General features: G+C 42.3%; 2 protein-coding genes across 6 annotated transcripts in view; one reads left to right on the top strand and one right to left on the bottom strand.

Annotated features, from left to right (window-relative positions):
• Window positions 1-12,642, top strand: part of LOC309717771 (uncharacterized protein) — a 352,978-nt gene that overhangs the window by 5,679 nt on the left and 334,657 nt on the right. The window lies entirely within an intron of this gene.
• Window positions 4,395-12,642, bottom strand: part of LOC309717776 (low-density lipoprotein receptor class A domain-containing protein 4-like) — a 272,052-nt gene continuing 263,804 nt past the window's right edge. For all 5 annotated transcript variants that reach the window (XM_082552603.1, XM_082552607.1, XM_082552604.1 and 2 more), the window contains one exon: window positions 4,395-11,562. In XM_082552603.1, coding sequence (XP_082408729.1) covers window positions 10,969-11,562 — 594 coding nt within the window. In that variant the 3' untranslated portion in view covers window positions 4,395-10,968. The remainder of the gene's footprint in view (window positions 11,563-12,642) is intronic.

Raw genomic sequence — 12,642 nt, 5'->3', positions numbered from 1 at the left:
AAAATAATTTAAACGAATGGACTAAAACTCCTTTAAAGATATGGTTTGATGAATGCGAAAGTCTTAAATCAGGAGCTGGAATCAAACAACTCAGATGGGTCACACATGATGAGGAATTTATCCCTGCACAAACAGATAGACGTTATACAACTTGGTTAACAAGGGGGATCGGACCATTTTGCTCATTGTTAGGAAAAGAAGGATTACAAAGTTTTGAAAAATTAAGAGACACCTATGGTTTGGAAAACCAAGATTTTTTCAGATATCTCCGAGTCAGGTCCTTTTTCAATAGTAATATAAAAACTACAGAAGAACATAGTGAAGGCCTAGTCCCCGTTATAAAAGAAGCTTATAAAGGTCAGATTAAAAATAAATTGATTGCTAAACTTTATCGGAACCTACAATCACTTAAGGATCAATCAACCAATTATATTAAAATTAATTGGGAGACGGAGGCTAAAATCAACACATCAGAGGACAGTTGGTTAAATATATGTAGAACACAGATGGAAACTACTAGCTCGGGTTATTGGAGGGAATTCACGTGGAAAAATTTTATTAGGTTTTTTATAACACCCAAAATAAAATACAAACAAAAAGGTCAACTGACAGATGGATACTGCTGGAGAAACTGTGGGGGAAACATGGCAGATCATTTTCATATATTTTGGAAATGCCCAATAATCCAACCATACTGGAGTGAAGTGGTCGAATCAATTTACTTGGTGACTGGTCTCAAATTAAATTTGGATTTCTGTACTGCGTATTTGGGCAATATCCCATCAGCAGCCTCCTTAAGGGACAAATATTTGATAAACATCCTGTTGGGATGGAGGAAATATATAGAATGGAAAAACTTACATTTTTTTTTAACCTCAAAATGAACCAATTTCATAAAAAGTGGATGAAGTGGGAGAGATTTGTTGAAGGTGGTAATGTGGGATGATGGGTGGTGGGTTATATAACCAGAGCTTAACTAAGTATTTTCACGCAACTACTGGAAGAAGGAAGGCCTGCTAAGGACGTGGTCACTGTTTTTTAGAAGGCAGCTCATAAAAGAGACTGGAAATACCCTTCCTTGGGATGATATGGACTGTAAAGCGCTGCGTGGACAGTAGCAAAAACCTGACGACATGGGACCTGTAAAGAGGTGGAGGGGAGCTCCCCCAGACCGGGCAGATCTGAGGGTTTCACTGTGCCATTATGTTATTGTCAGTGTGTATATTATGTTTGTTTGTTTGTTTTTGTTTTTGCTGTTTTTGTTTGTTTCATGTGGATGACTGTCATAATTACAAAACTTTCAATAAAAAAAAATATACATTTAAAAAGCTGCTATTTTTTAAAAGACATTAATTTATACGTTTTATTTATCATCAAAAAGACAGTTTTAGCAGTTGCATCCCGTACAAGTAGTATATATACTACATAGTATACATTATACTTTTTTGGATAACGTCTTATTTTACTTCAACTTTTTAAATGCAACAAATGTGATATCAACGTGATGAAAATGCAAAGAATACCAAACCCTTATAGCCCACAGCAGAGCAGTCGAATGTGGTAAAAGATTTTAATATACACTTACAAGTGTTAATTCAATTTTATTTATATAGCAACAAATCACAACAATAGTCATCTTAAGGCGCTTTATATTGTAAGGTAGACCCTACAATAGTACATACAGTGAAAAACCCAACAATCATATGACCCCCTATGAACAAGCACTTTGGTGACAGTGGGAAGGAAAAACTTCCTTTTAACGGGAAGAAACCTCCAGGAGAACCAGGCTCAGGGAGGGGCGGGGCCATCTGCTGCGGCCAGTTTGGGTGAGAGAAGGAAGACAGGATAAAAGACACGCTGTGGAAGAGAGACAGAGATTAATAACAAGTATGATTCAGTGCAGAGAGGTCTGTTAACACCCATATTTGCCACAAGTGCAGGAGGAAGCTCAGGTTTATTCCTCTGTACTGGTCCCATCATGGACAGCTTTCTTCTCTGCAGTTGCAGGCCAAGGGCATATGAAGTAAACAAGTTGTTACAGGTGATTGTTTCCTTTTGGAAACCTTCTGTAATATTAGGGACAACTTGCATGCCCTGACTGCGGGCCAGATAGTTTAGCATCGTACACTATGTTCCATGTACAGCTGTACCTGGCATCACATACTGCCCATGTTTTTATCTCATAGTTCCCCAGTTTACTTGGGATGTTCTGTTGGAATGGACAGAGTCCTCTGATGGGACTTGGTGCTCATACAGTCACATCAGTACCTGGATCTTACATCACAGCAGGAGAAACACCCACGTGTTCCATACACCTCATGGGAGCACGTTTGTGTCACGAACGATGATCTTCTATTGTGTCTTTATCATGAAATGATATCACTTTTGAGATTCTATGATTAATCTTGTGTTAGGCACGGTAGCATGAAAACTTCCCTACCAGACTCAGGATGTCATAAACTGGCTGTAGCGACTTTACTGGATAGATGCACGGCCGTAAGAATCATACCCACCTATGCCTACAGCTGCATTCAATCCATTATTCTTCATCTGTTGTTGTCCCTCCTTGTTTGTCATTGAGTTGGCTGTAGAGCAGGTCATCTGCTAATTGGATAGTTGTTGGTTCAATCTCTGTGTGCTCTAGTCTGGAGTTCTTACCAAGGTGTCCTTGGGCAAGTTACTGAACCCCAACTTGGTCTCTGATGCATCCATTGGCATGTGAAAGTTAAAAAGCAGAATACATGGCGTATAATGCTTTCAGTACTCGAGTAGAAAAGCAATCGAAGGAGTATGGGACCTGGCATATGTGCTTGGACCGTGGTAGATTGTCTTTCTCTGTGACGCATGAGAGTCATGCATCGTCTGTCACTGGCAAGAATAGAAGACCAGCTCAATGTTTCCTCACATTACTGCAAATATTTCTGTCTCAGCTGACTCCTCTTTCTTGCTTGATTCTTTGTCTTCATCATAATTGAAATGGATGATGTGTAGTCCTCTGACACATCTTCTATTTCAGTTTCACATTCTGAAAATTCGATAAACTTCAAGAAGCCCAGTCACTTTCTTTCCAAGCTCCTTAGACTACCATGTCCTGGATGCCTGAGAACCTACTTGAACATAGTTCAGATTCTTCCTCATCTTCATCGGTTTCCTTCACTTCACTTCCTTCAATATGTGCATTGTTCTACTGGTCATTCCTATCCACAACATGGTAAAAAAAAATACTTTTTCATACTTTCTGTGTATATATTATTGTAGGGTCTACCTTACAATATAAAGCACCTTGAGGCGACTGTTGTGATTTGGCGCTGTATAAATAAAATTGAATTGAACTGAATGTAGAGCACCCGCCTCCTCATTGTGTTGCCTGTTGTTGTTATGACCATTGCTTGACCCCACACATCAGTGACCCAAGATCAAAGATGTTTGAAAGCAGTATGTTGTGACAATGTGACCCTTTACAACACTTTGTACTTTGGGGTCGTTTTTGACCCCTTAGGACAACAGGTATTAGCAAATCCAATAAAAACCAAAACCATAAATAAATCAAATTACTTAAAACTTATACCAATCATGCATAGCATAGTACTGAATAACTCCTGTTATTTTCAGACCATTTGATGAATAAAAAACACATTTTTGATGGCGAAAGATTTCTTTTCGGGTCAAAAATGACCCGAGGACAACACAAGGGTTAAGCCTAAGACTGGTTGGAAAGTCTTGGGGCTTCATACGGATTTTTCCAGACAAAAACTGCCTAAAGATGTCAGTTTTCATGGTAAAGGTTCCTGTACTGACAATCAATCATGTGGTTTGCCTTAGAGATACACAGATACACAGCTGAGGTCCTGAGCATGAGTAGTGTTGAACTTCAGGTTGTTTTGATGAGCAGTGAAAGGATCTGAAGTCTCCGTGAATAGTAGTGGCCCAAACCAGTGATGCTGACAAAAGGTGTATATGTGTGGTTTAAAACTTAATTGAGAGCTTGACAAAATCTTGAAACGACTTCTTTCTCAAGACTCACTGGTGCCTGTAGCCTACATGCTTTACAGACTCCAGATAAACTCAAATATAAAACACGGTCCTGCAATATGCGATGTGAACCGCATGTGTCTTAATTGTATCATAGCAACCAATTAACCTACTCAGTGTTTTGCATGTACGTGCGGCGGGCTTCCACCTGCATTGCCAAGCAACACAGAAAAGCAGGTTAATAAGGCCGTGAAGCTGCTGACCCGCCTTAAATCCTGCTCGCATGTTATTTGGCCGCTTCAGCGAGGACAGATAAAGAGCCGAGTGGCAGGGCTGCCCACACCGACTTCACAGTAATCACATTACAAAACCTCATTATCTATAGAAGACTACAGGAACAAACAGGCAGAACAACAGAGTAATCACTTTTAAAGTTTTATTCATTACGCTGCAGTTTGACTACAGCATAAGTACAAGCATAAAATCTTTGACTACAACAGCACTTAGAGCAACATTTTTTGATTTTTTTTTCTTTTCTGTAAAAGTATTGCAATAACAGACCTTAGGCCTAAAACCTATTACATCACAATTGCTTAAATAAAAAGAGGCAAAAATACACAACAATTTTACCTCTGTGTTTGTGTGTATGTGTGTGTATTTTATATTATATATATATATTTATATAGATATATATATAAAATCACACACACATTGTATGGTTACTGAATACAGCCATATATATCTAGATTTGAGCACAGAGGGGGGAGAAGAAGAATCATTTTTGTAACGAAAGCTAAACGATGTTACAAAACCCATGATGGAAGCAGTCCTATGTTAGCTGTCAAGACTGAGAGAATACCAAACTGTTGACACGATATCGTCGTCATTAAAATCAGGAACAGTAAAAAGAGCTACTTGTGGTCTTGTCAGCAGTCGAGTACACATTTCTGAGAGAGAGAGAGAGAGCACTGCGAAGAGAGAAATCAAATAAAAGATCAGTCTGAGCCCGTTAATTCTTCAAGCTAGTGCAGGAAACGAAAAAGAGAAAGAAAAACTTTTAAATTGAAATTAAAGGAAGAGGAGAGCCGAGCGGCACGCCAGCCAAAGTTACAATAGAGACCATTTCCAAATATAAACTACACAACTGCCACTTATTTGGTGCTTCAAAGAGAACATGGCGCGTTGCTATGTACATCGTCTATAGATAAGAATGAACATGCTCTGCGGTTATTGTACAGTGGAGTTATTTTCAGTACATACTGTAAATAAATGACTGCAGATTAAACATGACTTTTGTTTTAATATACTGTGCCACATATAACATTATAATGTAGAAAATAATCGTGAAAAATAACAGAGGAAACAAACAAAAACAAAAAAAGTGAGTTTTCCCCTCGCTCGTGCCATGCTGGTGCAACTTTCCAAACTAAATGGATTTTTTTTCCTTCTTCCCCTCCATTGATGGTTTTCCTCTTTGACAACCATGCAATTAAAAACTAGAGCTGAAATGCCTAAACATCCAGCCGGACCAATAAGCAGAGCCCAGTGTGCTCAGCGAGTTTTTACACTTTGGCAGAATTACAAAAACTAAAAATCAGACGTACAGAGGAGCACATTCTCCAAGATCACGGAGAAGTGCTGACAGCTCTCGTGTGTGTGTGTGTGTGTGAGATATAGGTTTTCTTAAAAGATCTGTATAATAGAGCTATACATTTGTTAGTTGGTCAAAAGAAAAATCATCAGCCAGTGCCTAAATGATGGCTGGCACTGTGACAGAAGAATCCGACAAACACGTGAATATCGTCTCTCAACAAGGGTCCTTAATCCCGAGGTTCTCTCGTCCTCATAACAGACTATTCATAGCAAAATATTATTATTAAGTAGTAATTTGTATTTGTGTTGCAACCATTTTCTAAGCGTACTTTGCAAACCACGTTTTCTTATTTTTAAAAAGAAAGAAAAAAAAAAAGACAAAGCACATTTTTAACTGTAGGCATTTACAAATTTGATGCTGCCTTCTTAAAATTCTTATATCGTCTATACATTATATTACATTATTCACAACATCTTTTTGTGGTTTCTACCCATTGGGTAGGATATGTGCATAATATATTCAAGTTATATACAGCACCTTACAAACAAACATAAAGAAAGACAGACTACTGAAAAAAGCACCGTTGGAAGTGAGGCACAACGAAGGTGGGAGCTTTTTGAGTGCAAGTGGGTTTCCTATGTCTGCTCCACACGGGTCACATTACTGCTTGGAATGGCTTCAGTGGCTTCTCTAGGAGCGACCGGTCCTGTCTGGCACAATGGCCGGTGAGCAACTGCCGCACTAAAAAATAAAAATAAAAATAAAAAAAGTTCAAGGTGGAGCAGCAAGTTTGGAAACAGGCACACTGTTGCTCATTGGGAGGGAGGGTGGGTGCGTGAGAACGCCCCAGAATCCTAAATGTCGGAGCAGACTCATCCGTCCAAGACTTTAGAGAGAGGAAAAAGAAATAAAAAAAGACAGAAAGGATCGCTTTTTGGCCGTCCTCGCACTCTGCTTCTCTATTCTGCCAGACAGGCGGCGATGAAGCCACCCTCGCGGATTCCCAGCAGCAGTCTGACTGAGGTGTGGTCTGCTCAAACATGAACGTTAGGCACCTTATTTACTCACATAATAGTAACATGCAAACCTCCTTGTAGAAAACATAAAATTCATCTTTGTATCCTCCATTTACAAGCTATGACTGCGCAGAAAGAACAAGCAGAGAACAAAAAAGAAGAAGGAAAAAATACATTAAAAAAAAAAAAAAAACAGGGGAAGAAGATGTGGGGCTGGAGTAGGTCAAAGGCCAAAAGTGTTGGGACAATCTTTGCTAGGTAAACACACCTCTGCTCGTCTGAAGTCAAAGTGTTGGAACACAAGGCTTGATGTCTCAATACTTGTGGGTTTGACTGCAAAGGGCCAGATTTCTCTCCTTCTGGTTGATGTGAGGGGGGGTGATACAAAGACTTTGGGCGGGTTGGGGTGAGCATGAGAAGCAGCAGTAGCAACAACAGTAGCAGCAGCAACAGCAATAGCAGCGATGTGATCTCACTCACACACACACACACACACAACAAAACCTTAGAATCAGCTGATAACCACTGAGACATTCAAACACACCGATGCCGACGGGGCTTCCGTTCAGACTGACTGAAACTTTCTTATAAGTGACTCATGAGTGTGGAAGGAGGGGGACAAACATACATGAAGAACCACTTCCTGCTTCCACCTCAGCTGTTTGGCATGATGCCATCGAACACTGCTGCACTCGTCCAATAATCACCCGTGTTCATCTGGCAGCAGCAGGTGTTCTACACCGACACATTTCATTTCATACTACAGAGGTTTGTGTATTCGTCATACGAGACCTCATCAAGTTTTTCTTTGTTGTGCGCTGACAAGTAGTGATAAAAGATGTTCAGCCTGGTGTTACTTTATATTTTTTCTTGTCAACAAATCCCATGAAAAGATTCATAAGTACTGCATGTTCCCAGTGCACCCTGGGATTCAGTGTAAAATGTTACAAACCCAACACAGCCTAATGGAAATAATTTAAATGAGCAGTTTAAACAAGATTATATCAAATGATCAGACTACATTTTACACGTGTCGCTTAAATTTGAACCTAGCAGCTCATCCCATAGGTATGAGAAGCACGGTCTTGCTGAAATAAGCAGAGGCTTCACTGAAAGATCATCAGGGTGGGACCACATGTTGCTCCATCACCCAGCATTACTGAGGGTTTCATCTGGCACGAGCGTGGGCACAAACACGTTTTCCGTTGCAGTCTTCAGAGTATCGTATCACTAACCGTCTTTACTGAAAGACGATCCTTTCTAATCAAAGATGCTATGGACCTGTTGCCAGTTAGCTGTGAAACATCCTGCAACTTCTTCAGCTTTTCTGAAACATCCTGGCAACAAATTCACACATTTTCCTGAAACAAAAATGATCTGCAAACGTGTTATTGTTAGCATGTTATTCCCATGAGCTCGACTGTGGTTGAATAACAGTGAGTCGCACCGGAAAGCATGTTCCTTCATTACCAGCACGCAGCCGTTTACATGGACTCACACAGCCTTCCTGTGGGTGCTAGTGCCCACTAGAGCACCAAATGTGTTTGAGCTTAAAATAGTCCTCAACCAGTCCAAATCTAACTAGAGCCACGTGTGCAGCGTCCAGGTGCTGCACCCACCACCTCCCTGTGAGCCTCACGCTGAAAAATCCACTGGTTGGATATTATTATTTTTTTAAAAAGGCTCCACTAACAGACCTGTCATAATGACTCCCACGTACAGAGCTTTAAAATCGTGACAACAGTGGACTGTGAAAGCGATTGCTCTTCGACGATGAATTTTGGCATTAACAAGAAACACACTAATTTAACCTTGAGCCAAATGCTTCTTTTAAATATTGTGTCTCTTCAGCAGAAATGAATGGAACTGGTGCTTAGTGCCGAGTGCTACAGACGGGGTGAGGAGGTCACAAAAGTATTTAGACACTTTCATGGGATTTGCTGAGAGTAGGAAAAAACATCAAATTCATACAACCTTGTCCTCTGATCTTGAAAAGAAAGCAGAGCTTTCGTTTTTCAAAGATTTAATACATGGAGGGACTATAAAGACTGCACTTCACTCAGAAAACAAGCATGTTCCGCGTGCACGCCAACGTGCTGAGGCTGTACTGCTAGCACGCCTGGAACCAGTACGTAGTATGAAACAGACTCACATCATCATCATCCCAGCTGGGCTTTTCCTTTTTGGGGTTTGCTGGATGCGTCCACTTTGTTTGAGGCTCACTGTGATGTCACCTTTGCACTGTGACAATCAAACATGGAGCATTTCTGCCTTTTTAAGAAAGACACTCGACTGTATCCCGATGAAAGCTGAACTGAAGCTGTGTTAAAGAAGTAATATGTCCTTGAATGTTTAAACTGGAGTCAGTTAATAAATCATTCAGTTACAATCTCTCTCTCACACACACACACACACACACACACACACAAAACTCCTGCAGGAGCATTAAGTGCTTTTCTGTGTTGTTAAAAGGTCTGACCAACAAACGCACACGTGTACACACTTATACAGTGAGGAGAGGGCTGCACCAGCACGCTGCCGAATGAGAACTCCACTCCAGTCTCCACTTTAAAGGGCTCGGCGGACTCTGCATCATTTGATCGCACTTTTTCTGCACACGGATGGATGGATGGAGTGATGATGAACAGTGTTTACCGGAGACGCCGTTAGAAAAGGGGGGAGGGGGACTGGCGCAAACAGGAAAGAGAGACAGATAAAGCGCAAGAGCAGAGGAGAAGGCAACAATGAGCAGAGAAAAAGGCTAGATTTTCAAAAAGGTTTTTTTTCTGTGTTTCTTTTACAAAAAGGAGCCTCCCATAGCCCTTTGACTTTGACCACAGACAATTTTCCTTTAAAAACCTGATCTCTGTGCTGACAGACGCAGACAGGAATCTTCACTTTGTGTCATTCTTTTGTGGCTTTAGAAACGTGAAGACGGAGAGTCGAGCCTTCTTTTTTTTCCCCCCTCCTTCTTCTTCTTCTTCACATATTTTGTGTTTTTCTGTGTGGGTTCGAGTTCAGTGTGGTGGCTGTTGGCAGAATGCACTGTGCAAGATGTCTGAGACGAGCATTTGGGGAAGGGCGGTGGACCTGGATGCAGGGAAGGGGGGCGAGAGGAAACATCAGGTACTCAGCAGTCAGGGTAGATTTGAAATGAGAAGAATCTGCTCTGACCACCTGCTAGACAGACCCTCCTTAACAGGGGCTGAGGGCTTTCTTTTTTAAACTTGATATCAAAACAGCTGGGCTGATATCTCACAAACCTGAGCCTGGATCCCACTGAATCCAGCCAAGCTGTGTTTAGGACTCTAATCTTTGCTCACTTCCTCTGGTGGTTAGTTATAACACACCATCAATCCAGCAGCTGCTCATGAGGCAGATTACCCCCCCCCCCCCCCCCCCCCACCCCTCCCCATGATGTGAACGCAGACATGAAGCAGTACAGGTTATTCTCTTACTAAGTCTCACTGTGCCTGTGGTGTAAGCAGACAGAGATGTTTAGGCTGGGTACAAGGATTTCTTGCGGTTTTCAAAAAAGGAAGGACATAAGCTTATAATACTTGTTTTTTTTGTTGTTGTTTTTTTTGTTGTTGTTGGGTTTTTTTGTTTTGTTTTTTTGTTTTTGCTCCCAATTGTTTAAAACAACTTTGGAGCCAAAGTTCAGTCAGTCAATCAGTCCATTCACAAAAAGGCCAAAAAACAAACAAACAAGACAGGAAATTAAAAACATCGCTGTTATAACATAACATCATTTCCCTCTTCTCTTTTACAACAAAAAGATAGTGCAACTTTGAGATAACGTTTCTTTTGTGTTTTCAATGTTAAAACAAGTCATCCCCCCCTTTGTTTTGCTTCCTTGTGAACCTTGGCACTAAGATTTGGGTTTGTGAGTCTCTTGTTTCGTTGTGTTCTCTGTAAAGTCCTTGATTCTCAGTTCTCGCTTTGTGCACAGATCCCGGTCCAAAAACAGAAAAACAATGAAGAAAGAAGAAAACAACAAACCCCCCCAAAAGTGATCCCTCCTCAGTTCCTGGGGACAGCGGCATCGCCGCCAGGGGGAGTGGGGGGGTGAAAGAGAAAACTGTTTCAATCTGTGCTAGCAGTGTGGTTCTTTCTTAAAATAAGGAGGAAAAAAAAAAGTCTGGACACAGTGCGTACATCCTGTCCCAGCAGTGCTAGCGCATGGATGAAATGAGATCAGTTGTTGGTTCCTCTCTTTGCTCGTTTCTGTAGCTAAAGTTGGTGTGTTTGTGCATGGGAGTGTGGAGAGAGGACGTGAGAGACAGAGCGATAAGAGAGACCCCGGCTTACAGGAGGTCTGGGGTGAACGAGAGACACAGATCTCAGTCTGGGGTGGGTTGCCCTACCTCTCCCCTCCCTGTTTCTTCACACCAAGTCCTCTGGTTGGCCGTCCTTGGCCTTGGCAGGTACAATTGTGCTTTCTGATTGGCTCTGCTGCTGGATTGTCCTACTCCCCAGCCCCCCCGGCCTCCCCACCCTCTGGTTATTGCTGTGCTGGTGTAGAAAGAATGCTGAGCCAGGGTAGTGGCCTATCACCTCGCTGTATGCTGGCGGGGGGCCCTCCATACGCCCGTGGCTGCTGGAGTTGGCGGCACTGATGCCCGAGTTACTGCTGGGCGGCCTCGGGCCACCGCCCCCCATCCCAGCCCCTCCTCCCCCTACCCCTCCTAGACTCCCACCTCCTCCCATGTCGATCAAGTCACTGTCGTAGATGGTCCGGTTGGGCGGTGCCCTCACCGACTCGCGGTTCAGCTCCATCTGCTGCTCGGGGTCACGGAGCTGGAGGGTGCAGGGTCCCTGGTACGGCGGTGGTTCCTCCCCGTCCGACAGAGAGATGGTGGGCGGCAGGTCAATCTGATGCTGCAGGTAGGGGTAGGTGGGCTGGAAGCGGCTGAAGCGGTCACGCTGCATGAAGGAGGGAGCGGTGAAGCGATCCCTCGCCTGCGGAGCATATAACACCTGAGAGACAGAGCGAGACAGAGGAGTGAATGAGCTGGGACATGCACGAGGAGAGGACAAAGATAAAAGCTTGGCTGTGAGCTGGCTGGCATCAACAGGAACTCGATCAGTCTTAATACCAGTATCTTTCTGATACACATACAACGTGAAAATGACCAAACACTCAAACTGATGTTCAGTGCAATGAACTCAGAGTCACTGTTTGATCTACAAAACTTCTGTTTGAGCTTTTGGGAATAATTCAGCAGCTCATCGTTAAAAATCTTTTTTTTTTTTTAATCATTAAAATCATTTTCATGACCAGTCAGCCTTGTGAGTTAATGACACTGTAGCAGCAAAAACTACTTATCACGTCTGGCCTGCAATCCAAAATCCAAATCTATCAAACGAGCAATGAGGCTGGAAGCAACAAGTGTTTCTCATTTTATTTGTCAAGTGACTTATCTGTGATTATTCATCCATCCCAATTCATTACCTGTAATTTTTAGAGTCATACCCAGAGTCTATTAACAGTTCAGCAGTTCTGACCTTACCCTGTACACAGCCTTCATTTGTTTATTCTGTTTTGGTCACAGTGTAAACCAGTTATAGCCTCACAGCAAGTCACATGATGCTTTCTGCATAACAATCATTTCTGTATACGCTGATTTCACGCAAGCTTTTGCTGGGAGACGAGGCTCCGTACAGTGAAGTATGGTTACCATGCTGCATATTTAAAATGAATGATATCCTGGTGCAGCAACGGCACACGCCAGCGTGCCACCAATTAGCTGTGACAGACATTACAATGTAATTACAGTAAAGAGGAAGAAAGGAGCCTGCACTCAAACAGAAAAACATTCAGCACACCGGTTCATCCACCAGCTTTTGTCAGAGATCTTCACCTCAATTAACTCTTCAGACTCTGACGGCATGATCCATTTCTTCATTTCTCACATTTCTATCCAATTCCACACATTTCCACTGTGTCGAGTCATTATCAGAGGGAACCCATTTCAATTAGTGACTGCGGCTCTAATAGCCAACCCCCACTGACAAGGCAGTCTGGGTGGAGAGAACAACAGACGGGGGAGGGAGGGG

The sequence above is a fragment of the Aulonocara stuartgranti genome, assembly GCF_965226115.1.
Source record: "Aulonocara stuartgranti genome assembly, chromosome: 11".
NCBI classification, from domain to species: Eukaryota; Metazoa; Chordata; class Actinopteri; order Cichliformes; family Cichlidae; genus Aulonocara; species Aulonocara stuartgranti.
Note: the sequence above shows the minus strand (reverse complement) of the source record. Positions and strands in the feature narration are given on the sequence as shown.